Raw genomic sequence first — 19584 nt, 5'->3', positions numbered from 1 at the left:
ATATAATTAAATTTCAAAACTATGAACACCTTACACTACCAAATAATTTTTTATTATTTTGTTTAATAAAAAGTGCAATGTGTGAAAAGTAAAAAAAAGAAAAGAAAAAATAGCACGAGTACTTGTGTGAGGACTAGGTGCTTAATAACAACCAACTTGAATGGCCCATTTTGTATTTTTTGGTTGGAACAACCCTATTAAAAAGAAAGTACTAGTTTGTATTAGGAATGGAACTTGAATTATTAATTAAAAAACATATATGAAACCACTTAATCTAACCGGTTATTTATAATAATGACCGGTTTCAGTAGGAAAAAAAGAAAAGAAAAAAGAAAGGAAGTGAAGGCGTTAAGCAAGTGTATGTGTATGTGGATGAGTGGATGGTGTTGAGACTTGAGAGCAAGGGCGTTATTTTAGAAATGATGATTAATTAGTGAAATAAAAAAGAAAAAAAGAAAAAGAGAAGAAGAGGGAGGTAGTAGTAGAGGTTCCTTGGTCACCTGCGCGCCAACCTCAACCTCAGTCCCTTTCTATAAAAAAGCTTCTAAAACTCGGCATTTCATTTAAACCATTAACTTCTTCTCTTCTCTGCTCCCTATTTTAACCCGCGCAATGGAAGTTCGCCGGCGACTCCTCCCCCGACCCTCCGCCGTCGAACCCCTCAAACACAAACACAAAGACGACCCACACCCACACCCACAGTCCTACTCCTACATCACCAACGCCCTCTTCTTCACCCTCTTCTTCTCCGTCGCCTACTTCCTCCTCCACCGATGGCGGGAGAAGATCCGCACCTCCACCCCCCTCCACGTCCTCACGCTCTCCGAGATCCTCGCCGTCCTCTCCCTCGTCGCCTCCGTCGTCTACCTCATGGCCTTCTTCGGCATTACCTTCATCCTCCACTCCCGCCCCTCCCCCGACGACGACCTCGAAATCCTCCCACCTCCCTGCTCCCCCCTCCTCCCTCCGCCGCCGCCGCTCCCCCACCACGACCAAGACATCGTCCGAGCCGTCGTCTCCGGCTCCATCCCCTCCTACTCCCTCGAGTCCCGCCTCGCCGACTGCCGCCGCGCCGCCACCATTCGCCGCGCCGCCGTGGAGCACGTGGCCGGACGGTCGCTCGACGGCCTCCCCCTGGAAGGGTTCGACTACGAGTCCATCCTGGGACAGTGCTGCGAGATGCCGATCGGCTTCGTTCAGATCCCGGTGGGCGTGGCCGGTCCTTTGCTCCTCGACGGTAAGGAGTACACCGTTCCCATGGCCACCACCGAGGGATGCCTCGTCGCCAGCACCAACCGTGGCTGCAAGGCCATTCACGCTTCCGGTGGCGCCTCCTCCGTGGTCCTCCGCGATGCCATGACCAGAGCCCCTGTGGTTAGATTCTCCTCCGCCAAACGCGCCTCTGAGCTTAAATTCTACTTGGAAGACCCTCACAATTTCGATTTCCTCTCTGTCGCTTTCAACAAGTAATTTTTATTTTCATGTCACTTATTATCTTTTTAATAATTTATGATATAAATATAAATATAAATATAAATATAAATATATAAATAATCCAGGTCAAGCAGATTTGCGAAACTGCAAGACATCAAGTGTGCAATAGTAGGAAAGAATTTGTACATTAGATTGAGTTGCAGCACGGGGGATGCCATGGGGATGAACATGGTTTCCAAAGGAGTTCAAAACGTACTCGCTTTTCTTCACACTGATTTTCCTGACATGGATGTTATTGGAATATCTGGTAATAATATTATATTATATTATATTATTAATTAAAGTATTCAAGTAGAGTGACATGAGGTTTTTGGTTTATTTGTATCAGGGAATTTCTGTTCGGATAAGAAAGCCGCGGCGGTCAACTGGATCGAGGGCCGAGGGAAGTCGGTGGTGTGCGAGGCTGTGATTAAGGAAGAGGTGCTCAACAAAGTGCTCAAGAGTAGCGTGGAGGCTTTAGTGGAGCTTAACATGTTGAAAAATCTTGCTGGTTCCGCCGCCGCGGGTGCTCTCGGTGGCTTCAACGCTCATGCTAGTAACATCGTTACTGCTATCTACATAGCCACTGGACAGGATCCAGCTCAGAATGTCGAGAGTTCACACTGTATAACTATGATGGAACCTGTCAACCATGGAAAGGACCTGCACGTCTCTGTCACCATGCCTTCGCTTGAGGTAACCCTTACTTCTATTTTTCTTCACTTCTACCAACCTTAACGCTTCGCTTGCTCCCAAGTCGGAACCATAATCAATACCTTTTTTGGCAAATTCACTTTTCTACCCTTATTTTTATAACACTTTTACTCAATTCTTAATCATGTACTTAGTTTGTTTCACGTGAAATATACTAGATTCTTAATAAATAATCATGTACTAATACTACCAATATTTTATTTTTATTTCTTTATCACTATTTATCGATATTTTTATATTATAAAATAAATATGAAAAACAGCAATCCGTACTTTGCATGAGACAAAAAAAGTCATCAAGCATTAATTAACATCTCTGCCATATTTTAGGTGGGGTGGGACTCGTGGGAGTTAAATTATCTATAAATTTTTTAATATTTATACTATATTTGGATAGAAAAATAAAGAAGCGACATCAAATAATGATACACTTTCTTGTTTAATCAGAGAAAAAATATTTTTATAAACAAAATATCAATTTTGTTTTTCTTCAGCTTCTCATCCCATTTAATTTTTTCTCTCCAACTTTCCAAACACATCACTGTAGTGTTTATTCCAGATTTTTATTTCTGAATGGATTCTTTACCCTGCAATTTTTATTCCTGTGGGACACTATTTATCTTTTTTGGTCGGCAAAACCATATTGTATAAAACATGCTTATTCGCCAGGTGTAGAAAGAAGCAATAGGTTATAGGCATCCCAGTGCATGTTTGATTAACAAATTGTTTGTCTTTTTAAATCCTCTGTTTCCTTCACATGTGCGTCCACAGTCCTCTAGTGCTGACATAAATTATGTAGCCAACTAACTGACATAAATTACTCAAACGTTTAATTGGTCCGTGAGTTGTTAACATTCCGGTGCATTAGAAATATGTAGTATTCAGGCTCCTTGGTTTTAGTTTTAGCATTTACTTTATCCTCTTATCATGGGAGCAACTTACGAACGTAACATGTTTAATTTAATGATGAAAAGATTTCCAACTCCCACCTATTACCTAGTCGAGATAGAAGTCGTTGATATCACAGTTGATTAAATTCTTTGAGTGTGAATTGCATGGTGATGTGACTTTTGGCATTAATATTCTGATTTTGGTAGTTGAGACTTGAGAATGCAAAGTTTGTACATTAGACTTATATAATGTTTAATATTGTAGGTGGGTACAGTTGGAGGGGGCACACAATTGGCATCTCAATCAGCTTGTCTGAATTTACTTGGGGTTAAGGGTGCAAGCAAAGAGTCCCCAGGTGCAAATTCTAGGTTACTGGCAACCATAGTAGCTGGTTCAGTCCTTGCTGGGGAACTCTCACTCATGTCGGCAATTGCATCTGGACAGCTTGTTAATAGCCACATGAAATACAACAGATCTACCAAGGATATCACCAAAATTGTATCTTGATTGGGACAAGGCCAAATAGTAAAAGGAAAGGATTCGTCGATGCATATGTATACGTTATTATTAGCTAAAGAACGTCAAGTAATTGGAGTTGGTGGGGAGATAGCCTGCAATTAGAATTCATACGATGATTTTATGTTTCTCGTGTGTATAGGACATGAATAAGAAGTAGTTTTTTTTATTTTTTATTATCATATGTGTATGGGATGTGGCATTTTAGTTTTTTTTTTGTTTTTCTTTTTTTATCTAGTTTCGTTGTATTCTCTCCTCCTTTTTAAGTTGTAATCGCAAGAAGAAGCCAGACATCTCATTTCATGGGTGATTTCCAAAAATGGTAGTAAGAATAATTCTTGCATATCCAACGTGTTGAAGTGTGTTCGGGTGGGGATTCTAATTTCGGATCTTTATGTGAATTTAGTAAATTATATATATAAATTTAAATAAATTCTTATAAGTTAGTTAAAAGAACTTATAAACTCAAAAAAATATCCTACCAATTACACTTAACCGATAGTATAAAAATGTGAAGACATAATAAATTTTTATGATCATTTTTCTATATAAACAATAATCTAATATTTTGTGTATAAAATTTGAAAATTAGATTATTGTTATAACCAATTATAATTAGAATGAATTTTTATATGGGTAAATTTGCAATAAAACAATTTAAAATATTTAGATTTTGCGTAGATAAAACAATAAATCAACTTTTATGCAATAAATCAGTTGTAGAAGAAAAAATGCTGTCGAAAAAAAATTGTTAGTATCAAAACTGTAAATTAAAAAGAGTTTATTTTTTAGACAAAAAATTTGTTTATAAATTCAAGTTGTTGTGTCAAATAATTAGTTTTTTATCTTTTAAAACCAACTGAAATCGTGGGAATTTTTTTTCCAAGCTCTAGTGTGAGATTTTTTTTTTTTTTTTTTTGCCTTGCATCATATTATTCACCTATAAATTAATACTTTGATGAACAATTGTACACGCAAAAGAATGCATCATATATCGTAGTCATTTTCTTCGTTTGATTTTTAACTTTTTGTGGTTATTTTATTTCCTTACAGCCTCTTGCAGCAATCTCATCGTAGTCATTTGCGTTTTGAACAAAAAAAAAAATTCCATAAAAACTATAAACTTTTCTAGTTAGCGTTTAATGTGATTGATTACATGAGACACATTAGTAAATATATTCATTCCATTCACGGGTTGGATAGAATAGAATTCTCTTTCTTTTCATAAAGAAATTAATTTCTCCATAAACATTTTTTTTATACAATTCTATATTGATCAAATCATCTTCTGACATCGTAATCACTTGTCTTTTTTTGTAATTGAGGTTTAGCTCATAAATCTCATAATAGATCCAAAACTTTGTATAAAAAACTGCATCGAGGAAAATGCATGTTTGCATCACAACGCTAAAAACAAATGGAAGAAAGCTTTTGACTCTCACGTTGCTACCAAAATCAAAGTGTGACGTGCAACCTGTGGAATTATGGGTGTATCGAAATAGGTACGTGAATCGAAAAGAAGTCATAATGCACCTAGGACTTACTATAAATACGTACTTCTAAGTAAGCACATATAAAATTCTCTAAATGAAAAGATGCATGAATATGTATTCTTTAGCATTAAAATTGAGGAGAATTTGGCCAAAAGAGCCTCTATAAATTAAAAGGAGAAAGTTTGACACTCTTAGTGGAAGCAACCTATATCAATTTGATGACTTGATGACTCGTGCCTCTTATTTATTGTATGATATGCATAGCACAGTAAATAAACCTTTGAATGTTCACTTTTCTTTTTCTATCAACATCTATTACGTACTTTTAATAATGGGTGGGTGGTAAATTAACATAGCTGTATTGTTGTGAATATACAACGAGCCATACACTATGAATATTCAAGGGGTAAAATCAACTTGAGTACAATTTAAGTTATTTATTCTATTGTAAAAATTGTTACACACAATCACAAAAGAAATGGAACTACATCATTATTGGTATGTTTTGTTTAGGAAGAAAACGAAAAGAATGAAAGAGGAAAGAAAAATAAAGAAAATGAATGAAAAGTGAGATAATTTTATAAGTTGTTTAGTAGAAAAGAAAACGAATAAAAAAAAAAAAGATAAAATAGTTTTTTGTCCGATTTTATTGAGAGTGAAAGGAATTGTTTTAAATCAATACAAAAGAGATAATGAGAATATAATCGAGTTTTCGTACATCTACTTAACTCTCAACTACAAAACTATTTTAGTGATTCAAAGGATATATATATATATATATATATATATATATATATATATATATATATATATATATATATATATATAAATTAAAGACTCTAAATTTATAAAAGTAAATAAAAAATATCTAGAAGTAAAGATATTTTTTTTTATAGTTTTTTGGTAGATAGATATTTTGATAGTTTTATTCCACCATAACACTTTTCCTTCTCTCTTCTTTCCAAAAATGGATAGATCAGTATAATTGGGGCCATATTTTTTTATTGATCATTTACTTTTACATTTAGTCCAAACTATGGAGGGATTAAAACATGTGCATTTTCTCTTCCTTTCCCTTTCAATTCGGCTGTTTTAAGTTTTAAAACCTGTGCCTAAAATTGAATCTATCTTTTAATTTGTTTAATTACCTGCATAAATGGTGAATCTAATACAGTCGCCATTATCAGAATTCAGAAATCAATATCACTTCTGTTAATCAATTTCATTGGTTTTGGTTTGCACATTGTTCTTTATTTCTCTATTGGTGGATGTTATGAATATACTTGGCATTCCCACCGTGGTACAATTACTTTATATATTTTGATATTAAAAGGATAAGGATTTTCCTAACATATATATATATATATAATTTTATTTTATTTCTCTTTTTTTTTTTCTTTCAAAGATCTGTTGGCGAAATGCTGGAGTAATTGATTTTACCAAAGAATAACATAATAGAATCACTATAAAAAAAAATTTCATATAATTACACAAACTCTATAATGATATAATATTTATCATTAAAAATTAATTTTACCCACACAATATATACAATATATGATATATTATTAAAAATGTGGGTATAAATTATAATGACATACAAAATGTTATTAAACCTCATTCAAAATCAATATTAAAATTGTGTGTATTTATATGTCAAATAAATATATATATACCTACATATATTTAACTAATAATGACATTTTTTGTATGTCACTGTATGTAATATTTTTCTTGTAGTGAATTAATTTTTCTTCCTTTGAGTAATCTAAAATGAACACTATAATAAATGAAAATGGAAATGATAACATATTATGATTACGGATCTATTTGGATTTTAGCTAGAGGTGTTTTTAGAAGTTTCAGTATTAAAAATAAATAGTTATTTCTAATAGAAAAACTTTCAAAAACATTCTAAAGTAATATTCAAATAAATTTTTAAGATTCCATAAGTTAGCTAACTCAAAATGGAAATGAAAAACAAACCACAAATTTTTAACCTGAAGAATCTCAATATAATTTAATAAAAAAATCAAGCAATCTAGTAAAAGGAACGTTTTGTATTATATAAGAAGATAATAGTTAAAAACAAGATCTTTCTAAACCATACTAATTGTCTATTTGTTCCCCATCACCAAAAAAATACTAATTGTCTATTGTCTGGTGTACCTATTTCAATTTTTTTCTTCTTTCTTTATTTATTTGTTAATATTTCTGTCTCTTTTTTAAGAGATATCAGTACATGTGGAATATCTCAAATTTGAATCATCTTATTAAAAATGACTTGTCATGAGTGTTATGTATAACATGTGATGCGTGTTTACATATACTAGTAAAATAATAAAACGCTCTAGTTAAAGGGAAAATACTTTTTGAGCAATAGATTTAAAGGCACCCATGATTACAGATGAAATATTGAAATTCCAGTTGGTGGTAGACTGAGTAGTTTCTTTCCAGCAGCCCTAGTCTCCAATGAAGAAAATTGGGGTCAACCTTTGACTGTTTTCTAGTCTGCCAATATACATATATAAATTCCAAATTCCAAGAAGGGGAGGAAACAGAACAAGCAAAAATTCCTTGCACACTGATCAAGAGGTTTTGTGCATATTCAAGAGAGATAAGGAAAGTTTAATTAATATATATCAGTATCTCTTTGAATTAGGTAGAGAAATTCATATTAAATTTTAAATTGAAAATTGTAATTAGATTTTTAATATTTTGCAATCTTTATAATTGGGTATATGAAGTTAGTAAAATAGCCACAAGTTGTTATTTTTCTAGAAATTTTAAGCTGCTAAAAGCTAACTTTTGGGATTTAATTGTAAAAATAAAAAAATCAAAGACTAATTACAATTTTTTTTTTAGTTTAAAAACTTAATTAAAATTTCAAAAATAAAAAATAAAAAATATGCTAATGTATTAAACAGATAAAAAAAATATGAAAGATAAATAATTGATATTATTAACCATATTAAGTAATAAAATGAGTGATAAAAAATAAAATAAAAAGTGTGTTAAATTTAAATTCAAAAAAATAAATGAATTGAGGGAAAGCAAAAAAGTTTAAAAATCTGTAACATAGTCTAATGATTTCTGAATAAATCATTCCAACTCAACCAATAAATTTCACAAATATTTCATTGAAAAAAAAATAAAGGACCTAAATGCTAAAGAAAAACTGTTGGAAAAATATAAATAATAAAAAAGAAAAGAAAATATAGGATTTATAATTTGAATAGAGTTTATACTTTATATTGTTCACTGCATGCAAAGTCAGAGTCACGTCAACTTAGGTACCTTTCAGATTCAACGCAGTATGATACTATCTTGTTTGGGAGAAGCTTGGAAAAATCTCACCAAATGTTTTCCATTAAGTCATATATAAATTAATTCCATTATGTTTCAACTTTCAAGAAAACTACACATTACGAATTCCACAAGAATATATGCCCCTTTTATTTCTAGTTCTCCCTTTCTAAATATCATTTTATAAAATGATATTTTTAATATATTATAATAATTAAATATTTTTTAAAATAGTTATTCAAAAGCTAAAAATATATATCTTTTAAAAAATACCCATAGGCCATAATTAATTTTCTATGAAAATAAAACCTTATCTAAACAAACATTACTCTTTTCTTGTGAAAAAAATATCTCTTGTTTTGTTTTATTATATATATATTTTTTTTTCTTTCTTAATCTCACTCTTTGAACAAAACAGTACTCTGTGTAAGGTGATAGAGTTTTGGCATGGCCTGTGGAAGGTAGGAAGAGTTGTTTACGCAATTTAGTGTATTCACCTAATTAGTTTACCAATGCAAGCAGATAATATTAATTACATTGTATTATCACCAAAACAATTAATTAACAAACACACGTGCTATTGAAAAATCAACTGCACGAGTAAACCACGTTATTAAGAAAAGTAAAATTTACAACATAATTACTAACTTTGAAACCACTTGCATTAAAAAAACATAAAAACTACTATAGCCATCAGCTTTTAAGTCATGGATCGACCACATTGATATAAAAGTTTATAAAGGCTGCGATGAAATTTTAAATTTACGTGCATTTGAGGCTCCAAGGACGAAAAAACAAACATGAGCAAATACACATTACTTGGTAAAAACCAATCATTTCGGGTAATGTTTTACATCATGATTAAGGGGATGTTTTTGGAGCGGCGTGATTGACCAAAAGATTAAGGTTCAGGACAAGATGTTTGATCAAGAAAGCTGTTTAAGCCAACCTTCGATGGTTTTGTTTTCTAACCATATATGTAGGGAATTTTCAGATCGTGGCAACATATGATATCAACCATCTAAGAAACTAGGAAATTGTTGTGACACGAGGACAAAAACTTGAAATAATAAATTTTGAAAAATAACTAGAGTCGTAACTAATATTTTTATTTGTAAAAATATTATAGGAAACCCATTTAAACTAAGAAAAGTCTTATTCGAAATCAAATTTTTAAACTCAGAAATCCATTATACATAAAAAAAGTCTTAGCATCTTATGGCACCTATCTTAAGATAATTATCTCTTAAATAATTAAGTAAATTATTAATAATCTTTAAAATATTTATATCATCCTAAAACGCAAGTTATGAACAACATATATAAATACAGTAAATCGTTTCTTATATGTGATTAGTAATATTACAAAGTTATTGATCATCACATGTGATAACTACTAGGGGTGGCAAAATGGGCCGTGGCCCGCGCGGGCCTGCCAAAAATTGGCGGGCCGGGCTCATCATTTCAGCCCGCCAACCCGCCAAGCCCGCCCCGCCAAGCCCGCCAACCCGGCGGGCCAAATAGCGGGCTGGCCCATCCCAACCCGCCAAGCCCGCATAAGTAATAGGCTTAATATAAAAAAAAAGCAGGCCCAACAAAGCCCATTTCCAGCCACCAAAGAGCAAAACCTAAATCAATTTCAGCCAAAGCCAACAGAGAACGTAAATGAATTTCATTCCAGCCGCAGTCACCGAAGGGCGAAGAGCATACCATTTCGCTTCGCGTGCTTTCTGCTTCGTCCAGAACCAGAACAAGTGATTCCGTCATTTCTGTGTATTGCGCGTGCGTGTAAAAGTAAAACAGGTGATTCCTTTCGTGCATACCATCTTTAATTTTTTTCTAATTTTTTCAATGATGCGTATACCACCTGTTCTGGCTTCCACTACCGTGTAAATTTGGATATGGACACAACATAAACTATTAATTAATGTTATACTAGTAATGTCACGTGTCTGTATAATTTGGAAAGATCAACTTATTATGGATAATGGACTTAAATATTGGTCACCACTTAGGCGCTTTGTTTAATCACTATTCTGGATCAAGGGATTAGTTTCACAGTTTCGTACGTTTATTGGAATATTTGATTAAAGTTGGCACTCTGTATTTTTATAATTTTTTTTTCATTTTTTTTATTTAAACATAAAATATATATATATATATATATATATATATATATTTTTTTTTTTTTTTTTCAAAATATTTTTTGGATAAACGGGCCGGCCCGCTAGCCCGCCAACCCAACCTTAGGTGGGGCGGGCCAGCATTTTCAGCCCGTTTTTCATTGGCGGGCCAGCCCGGCCCGGCCCGTTTTTGGCGGGCCATTGGCGGGGCGGGCCAAAACGGGGCGGGCTGGCCCGTTTTGCCACCCCTAATAACTACAAAGAAGAACTTTATTTTACAAGCATGGTGATTGGTGAAGAGTCAATCTTTGGTAATATGGCTAAGGGTTAAGCAGTAGTAGACTAGTGGATGGTTCGGAAGAAGGATTTTTTTTTGGGGTAATTTATTTTGTTTTAAGAAATATTGTAATTCTTTGTTTTAATATTTTTTAATACTCAATTTCTTTTAATTCATGAGTTGATTAATAACTCAATTGATTTAGAATCACAAGATGGGTAGATGTTGAATTTATTTCTTAATTATGTTAGTATATCTGTTTTTATTCATCAGTAATATTTATTGAATAATAGAATTTCAATTGTATCTTTCAAGTAGTATTTTTTGCTTCTTATTTTTCTCTCTCAAAAAATAGAAATTTAGGAACATGTAGAAAAAAAAAACGTTTCATTTAAACTTTTATATGTCCAGTAATTAGTTATTTTGGTTCTTTACTAATGGTTTTAATTATAACTTCAACTATATTTATGGGTGCAATTAAAATATGATTATTTTAATTTATAATTTTGAAACCAATTGAAAATTTGTGTATAATATGTTTATTTATAGTTTTGTTTTTTAGAATTTTATAAAGCATTTTTTTCTTAACCATTAAGATAAACTTGGTAAAAGAGAATTATTTAAATAATATACACGATATCTTAAATTCTAATTGTTACTATTATTGAACAAAGAAAACACTTTAAAAAAAGTATTCTTTATTAATGTAGATAAAATTGAGTATTTACAATCATGCAATAAACCCATTTGATCTCGAAAAGAAACTACTCATAGGAACCTAGTTCGGACTGTTTAGTTCAAGGAAATATCCTTGCTTCCATTTTATTTTAATTTATCAGTATTCTGTTTCATCAATTCTCATACAAATATGTAAACATAGAAAAAAAGAGTAAATGACATTTTTATAGGAATTAGAAAAACAATAAACATTTCCATAAACCAAACATACACATTTTCATAATAATGTACAACCTACAAAGTTACCCCTTTTCTTTTTGTAGTTCAGCTTCCAATTTCGACTTAAAACTTCATAATCCTTTTCTGATAATGGTTAGAGGTATAACTAAAATTTGTACAAACCAATTACAAATGTTTTAGGATTTAGCTTCGAGTTTCTTTGGTAGAAAACCTATATAATAAAGCCCGTCCAAGTTTGTACTGGTTAGTGTGGGGCCATGACGGCTGAGTTTTCAAGTAAAAATAAAATATGAAGGAAAATTGAAGTGAAAAACTTTATATCTCGTCAAATTGAGTTTATCGACTTAAAAATTCTACAATCCATAACCTGGATAGACATAGTTTGTGTAATCCAGTTACTCTTTCTGTAAAACAAAGCGATGTTTTATCCTCAAATTTGACCAGTTGTAGATAGTAAGTAGTCTATGAAATGCACGAGTTCCAACACGCAAGCAAATATATTTGCATTGTCACAATAATGCCATATAACAAGCGCCAAATAATCATAATACATGAATGTGTGCATTTGAGTATCTATGGTGTTAATAAAATAATGCAAGTTTATGTATCTGCGATTTAACTATGAATAGCAACACACAAATGAAGATTCTAGCAGGATGCAGACAGATATTTTCATTCTTCTGCATGAATCAAACGTTGCTTCTAATTAAACATCTTTTGAACTCTGGACACACCAAAGCTAGTCAATCACTCTTATCCTGTTGTAAACCAATACCTTGCAGGTAATGTTCTGCATCCAACGCTGCCATGCATCCTGCACAAATGGCGCGACTTTCACTATCTTTCGGAAAAAAATATTCATGAAGCATAAACTAACTCTGATTGCAAATTCAATTGTTGCAGAAATTTTAAGTGCAATGGCCAATAATAACTATCAAAGCCAAAGACGGCACAGCGCATACATTTTCTACATTGATCTAAATTACTTCCGGTTCAAATATAATTAACACATGTACATATATACGCACTCCTACCTATTTTTTAATAGGAGTATATTAACAATTTACACCAAAATTTTAGAACAAAGAAACCACTCATTTCTTTTGATTTGGTTAATTTATATAAAGAATATTATAGTAATTTAATTTAATTTTAAATAAAAATAAATTTTTTTTCTCTCTTATTAACTTCATTCTCCAATTCTATTAATTAACTTTTATTTGTTCAGGGAGAGAGGGGGGAGACATCATAAAGATGAGAGCGAAATGAGTTAAAAAAGAAATTTAATAGAAGAGAGATAAATAAGTTAGAGAAAGAATTTAATAGGAAAGAGAAATGAGTTGGGAGAATTAATTAATAAGAGAGAGAAAATATTTTATTTTCATTTAAAATTAAATTAAATTACTATAATATCCTTTGTACGAATTAACCAAATCAAAAGAAATGAGTAATTTTTTTGTCTTAAAATTTTGGTGTAGGTTGCTAACATACTCCCACTAAAAAAAATAAGTAGGAGTATATTAGCATTCTCCATATATATATATATATATATACATATATATATATATATATATATATATATATATATATATATACTACGATACCCTTGTAAATTGGGATATTTTGTTACAACCAATTTTTTAAACTAATAAAAATGACGAGATTTTTTTTCCTTTTCATTTTCATTTTTTTTCTACCCTAAGTGATGTGTTCTTAATAAACAAATAATTTAAGTAACTTACTATTTCTTTTGACCAAATATTGGTCCAAATGTTAAATTGTTTTGTAAAAATCAAAAAAACTTTGAGAAGAACACAATAAGATTTTATTTATTGAAGTTGAGAGAGATTTCGCAAATTTTTTATTCAATTTGCTCCTTATAATTTGTACACAAATGTAAAAAACTTCAATTTATCATGACTCATAATATATCAAAAATATTCTTACTAAATCCAAACATTTTGTGCATATATTAAGAATTATAAGAAAATATATATTGAAATGAAAAATATAAACATGTTAAACATCAAACAATTCTAAATTACATGATCAAATATTTAAAAAAACAAAAAAAAAAAGTTACAAAACCCTTTAAATATATTAGGGTACAGTATATATATATATATATATATATATATATATATATATATAATTAACACATATGATAACAAAACTAATCAGCTTGAAAATGTCTATATACACCATTAAACAAGGATTTGCTGCATTGAAACGTGTATTATCGTCTATATAAATATTTCTAAAGGAAGAAGTTCCCATCATAAATAACAAAAGGTCATTAGCAGATCAGGGACAATGCCGCGTTTATAATCTTTTTACAGTTCACTATAAAATATTTAATGACAGCAAGACAAAGAAAAACAAATTAAACAAGAGAACCAAATTCTAGGGACTAATAAAGTATGGGGAAAGTAGAATGCCGCATATTGAGAAGTAGATACTAGTATACTACAACTAATGCAGAAGTTGGGCATATAAACTGAAATTGTTAACATGTCAGAAAGGAAGCTCTAGGCCCAGATATAATAAATGAAACAAGGTAACCATGAATTGACAAGGCTTTAGATTAATGTAAATTGGCATCTATTATAAAAAAAATGAGGTGATCTCTTATTTTAAGACAGGACCCATCAATCATGTTGAATTCAGAGTTACCAAAGTGGCCTCAAATGGGAGGCTATTGGGGGTGAATGAAGAAGGGATACGCAAGAATTAGGAGAGGAAAAGGGTTTTGGCAGGAGAGGTGGGGGGGGGGGGGGGGAAGGGGTCTGTGCTGGAAGATTACTGGGTGGAAGAAAAGTGTCTTTCACCTTGTATACTATACTACTATTTTCTAATTGTATCTCAGAGTTAACTCACTGCTAGTAAGCTGTTTAATTTCTCTGTTCCATAAAAGAAGTTCACGGTTCCTTTCATCCATTTCCCCACTTTCTGCTATTCTGAATTACAAGTCATGTCAGGAACTCCCAAATCAGAGAGCTAATTGAAAAAAAAAAAAAAAATGCATTTAAGAGATTGACAGAGGAAGTTCAGCAGAAGTGGATCACTGCACACCAAGCAGTTAGGTTTTGATTTTGAAATACATAACAAAAGCTAGGAGGGAGAGACACCCTCTCTAAATCTAAGTTGATGAAGTACAAAGAATCGGCAACCCCTGCCAGTCCACATTTACAGGTTTGGTTTGAGGAAGTTCGGAACAAAGACCACAACATGAAAACATTCCAAGTAAGCGAACCCATCATCAATTCATGACAACCCGGGATTCTTTATATCCAAGGAATGCTTGAGGTATAAGGGGAGACTAGTTTTTCCCCAGAACCAAAGTATGCTGAATTTTCTCTTCTATTGGCTGACTTCCACCCCTCTCAATGTGGTGGACATTCATTTTTCTTTGGCAGCAAAATGTAACATGCCAACAAAACACATCAACCATTGCAGCCAGCAAGGCTACTGCAGCCTACCCCTTTGCCAAACCACATTCGGGAAGAGATCCCAATTAATTTTATTAGGAGGGTACCAGGAGGGTACAACAATCTAAAGGGCAGGATTCCTTGATCGTGGTTGTGGACAGTTGTTGAAATATGCTCTAAATGATAAGACTGCATGGATTTCCTATATGTGCAAATTCTGGTCGTGAAAGAATTTGAGTAAACTTCAGAAAGAATTTGTTATTAACCTTTGTGTAGGACTAAGTCATAGACCTAGACACAAAAGACTCCTTGCAACCTTAGTGAAAGCGAGAAGCATCTAGTCCTTGACAGATCCCCTTCCAGACTAACAGATTTTTCTCAAATAGTTTCTTCCTTGATTTTCCAATCCAAGTGTGTAATTTTATAAGGCTACATAGTATTATAACTAACAGTTATCCTAATAAAAATGAAAACTAGAACTAAGGATTCTGTTACACGGAATCATATCTAGATAACATAATTATCCTACATGTTGGTTCAACCAAACTATTACTACATTTACCCTATTGTCCATGTTGTATCTCAACTGAAATATGATGATGTCAATCCTAATGTTATCAGAGGAGGGTGAGCTGCATGTTCAACCTGCAGTAGTTCTAGCCATAACAAAGATGTTGGATGGAACTAGAGAGGCTCTGATATGCTGTGAAAATCTCTCAGGACATGAATACTATTGGGAAGCATGTGATACCATTCACAAGAAATTTCCTGAATTTCACCTTGGACTGAGCACATGGAGTCTTTAGGCCCATGCCAGGAGAATTAAGGGTTGGTGGTTGAGCAGAAGGAACCAGATCATCTTCTGGAGTAGCATGGAGAGTTACTTGCTTACTGGGTGTCATTGGGCAGGAAATAAGAGAGGAAGAGGGTTTTTGACGGTCCTTCAGTTTTCTGGAATCAAGTGGAGTATTACTACCCTACTGGGTGTCTTGTTGCAGGACTTTAGGGTGGAAGAAAGTCTCTGACTCTGCAGAGCATCCTCCTGTTTTCTTCTTCATTTGTTTACTATCCTACAATTGTCCTACTGTTTTCAGAGTTAATTCTCTGCTGGGAAGGAGTTTAACTCCTCTGACCCAAAAATGAAGTTCAGTATTCCTTTCACTTCTAGGAAGGAGATTAACTCCCTTGACCCATAATTGCTCTTAGTTTTGGACCTTATCAGATACTAGCTCTGGTGCTATATATGAGAATCAAATGAGAGTATTATTTTGATCCTAATTATAAGAAAAACAGGTTTATTTTTAAATATATTAATTAATTAATAGATAATTTCCTTTTGTACCCTTAATTTATTAAGGGTCTATTAATGAGTCATCCACTCATTTTCCATGGAAGTGAATGTATTGGACTACTTACCCACCTTTGACCTAGGTTTTAGCTATTGATTAAGTAGCTAGAAATAACCAATCACGTTTGCATCTAAACATGCAAGACAATAATCCAATTTGAGCTTCAGATGTTAGGACATCAACTCTTTCTCTTATTTATTTTATCTCTGTATTCCATCTAACTGAAGGACTAACTCCCAAAATCAGAAACGTCAAACAGGGGAACAAATTAATATGCTCTGAGATCTAAAAGAAACTATGGTAGATAGAAAAATTATTACAGAAGTTGATAAATGAGGCTATGGTTTATTCATTAAAACCATATCTGACAATATGCATGCAGTCTAGAATGACATTCAACCAAAGATGTTTCAATATTTGTAATGCAATGCTTTATTTTTTATTTTTATAATTTACCAGTTTCCCAACCCCCGGCAAAGAGAGAGAAGAAAAAAAAACAAAAACAAAAACAAAATTTTTATCCCACTATCAACCAGGTGAGTCCAGCTACATGGATCAACTAACACCATTACGTTTGATGAAAAGCCAAAATTCTCAAGGATTCTAATTACCATAATATCCTTTTTAATAATTTCTTCTAATGTACTTCTTGGTGTCCTACCACCGTTTCACAGGGATAAAATCCATGCTATGTACCTCATCAATGCTTCTAGTGGCTTTCTTTGCATATGTCCAAAGTCCAAACCACCTTAACTGATTTTCTGTCTTTTCATATGTCGCTCTAATATTTCCTCTTATATAATCATTTCATATTGAGCAAAGAAAAAGACCAAAAAAACGAAATAACTGTTAACAATAATTATCATTCAATCAGGCCATCTCCATTCTCCAGATAGAAGTGGAATACAAAGGTGACTAAAATGGGGCATCCAAACCATTACATTTACATTTCAAATATTCAATACCCGTCATCCTATATACCAACAACTACTCCATCTGATATGAAACAATAATTAGTACAATGCCCATCATATATACCTACAAACCACGAAGGTGGATTCACTTGACTGTTGTACACCTTTAGTCTCTCTTGAACCGACCCTATCTCATATATTAAAAAAAAAAAAAAAGTTTGCAAACTTGGTTAATTGGTTTACCAGTCAGTCAAATGACGGACACTCAACAACTTTTTACCTACGGCTACTTGGCAAACTACCAAAATCAATTCCTCTCACCGTGACACACATTTTAATATAAAATCCATGACCAAAATTAATCTAAGCACCTATCCCAATTACATTATTCAACAGCTCAATATCAGTTACGTTCTACCCAAGTTCTAAACAAATATGGGCCCCCCCAAATAACCATGAAATACACTAATAAAAAGTAGAAAGCATGGCTATGTTTCAAAACCATGGATCATATATATACACACACTCACCAATTTTCAATAATAAACACCCATATCCACCATAATAAATCTACAACATACCAGTGCCAGCAGCGGTAATAGCTTGCCTATACTTCTTGTCCTGAACATCCCCAGCAGCAAACACTCCCTCAACACTGGTCTTCGTGGTCCCTGGCTTCGTGACAATGTACCCATCAGAATCCAGTTCAAGCTGACCATCCAAAAACTTGGTCGCAGGCTCGTGCCCAATTGCGAAAAACAACCCAAAAACCTTCAAATCAGAAACCTCTTGTGTCACCACATTCTTCACCTTCAGTCCCCCAAGAACCCTCTTGTTATCCCCATCACCATACGCCTCCACCACCACCGAATTCCAAATCACCTTGATCTTACTATTGCTCAAGGCCTTGCTCTGCATTATCTTCGAGGCCCTGAACGAGTCCCTCCGGTGGATTATGTAAACTTCGGAACCGTACTTGGTGAGGAACGTCGCCTCCTCCATGGCCGAGTCCCCGCCGCCGATCACCGCCAGCGGCTTGTTCCGGAAAATCGGCGCGGCACCGTCGCAGACGGCGCACGCGGAGATGCCACGGTTCCAGTAGCCGTCGGGGCCGTCGCCGGAGCCGGTGAACGGCAATCGCTTGGCGACAGCGCCGGTGGCGACGATGACGGCGTCGGCCTCGACGGTGCGGGAATCGGTGAAAACCCTAAAGGGACGGGCGGAGAAATCGACCTTGGAGACGGTCTCGGTGTGGATCTCGGTGCCGAAGCGCTGCGACTGCTTGCGGCAGCGGTCCATGAGCTCGCCGCCGAGGATGCCGTCGGGGAAGCCGGGAAAGTTCTCGACGTCGGTGGTGGTGGTGAGCTGGCCGCCGGGGGCGATGTCGTTGGCCATCCAGCCCTCGAAGAGGAGCGGCTTGAGCTCGGCGCGGGCGGCGTAGACGGCGGCGGTGTGGGCGGCGGGGCCGCTTCCGATGATGCAGAGTTTGGTCTTGTGGATCTGAAGGTCAGGCATGGCGGCGGCGGAGGAAGCGTAAGCGCGTCCAACAGTGAGCAAGTTTCGCGCCTTCGTAAAGAGGTTCTTCCAATTCTGATTAGGGCAAACTATTCTAAATTTCATTTCCCTCCTTCCTTTCTCTCTCTCCTTTTAATATTTTCTTTTTCAAATTATTCTGCTCATTGCAACTAACTTCTTTTTTTCCTACTTCACATTCACCAAGGGTGCTTCCATCCAACTTTATTAAAATTTGTAACATCTTATGATGTTTTTTTTTACACCAACAAAGTGACTGTGAGCATACAATTTAATTAAGATGTTATTAAATAAGTATTTTATTTTTATGCATAAATTATATGTACAAGTAAAGAAGAAATAGTAACTTTTTCAATTTTTACTTTTTGGTAAACCATTGCGCTAATTTATTTTTTTAATAATATCATAATATATTATATTTAATATTTTTTCATTAATTAAAATATATACCACGAGTTTTATATAACATTTCCTAAATAATACATATCAAACATCGAATATTTAACTTTTATCATATCATATTATATATTTTATGTATTCAAACTTATTGAATAAATGATACCAATGCATTGGCGGGTCCTGTAACAAGTTCTTTGTATAAAGCGGAATAGAAGAACATCTAAGGAAAGCACCTCTGCGTGTCAAATTGA

General features: G+C 33.7%; 2 protein-coding genes across 2 annotated transcripts; one reads left to right on the top strand and one right to left on the bottom strand.

Moving 5' to 3' along the window:
- Positions 1–445: 445 nt before the first annotated feature.
- Positions 446–3938, top strand: LOC109809026 (3-hydroxy-3-methylglutaryl coenzyme A reductase 1). The gene is made up of 4 exons (XM_020372245.3): positions 446–1466; positions 1560–1741; positions 1823–2169; positions 3342–3938. Exons 1-4 carry the CDS (start codon positions 613–615, stop codon positions 3582–3584), a joined length of 1626 nt encoding a protein of 541 aa, XP_020227834.2. The 5' UTR covers positions 446–612; the 3' UTR covers positions 3585–3938.
- An 8250-nt stretch (positions 3939–12188) lies between these two features.
- LOC109808541 (thioredoxin reductase NTRB) lies at positions 12189–19099 on the bottom strand. The gene is made up of 2 exons (XM_020371578.3): positions 17983–19099; positions 12189–12524 (listed from the first exon to the last, which is right to left on the bottom strand). The coding sequence occupies exons 1-2, from the start codon at positions 19019–19021 to the stop codon at positions 12454–12456; spliced, it is 1110 nt and encodes a 369-aa protein (XP_020227167.1). The 5' UTR covers positions 19022–19099; the 3' UTR covers positions 12189–12453.
- Between the last annotated feature and the right edge of the window lie 485 nt (positions 19100–19584).

The sequence above is a fragment of the Cajanus cajan genome, chromosome 11 (assembly GCF_000230855.2).
Source record: "Cajanus cajan strain Asha chromosome 11, NIPB_CcT2T_4, whole genome shotgun sequence".
Lineage (NCBI taxonomy): Eukaryota > Viridiplantae > Streptophyta > Magnoliopsida > Fabales > Fabaceae > Cajanus > Cajanus cajan.
The sequence above is the reverse complement of the archived record's forward strand: the minus strand, read 5'-3'. Positions and strand labels throughout refer to the sequence as shown.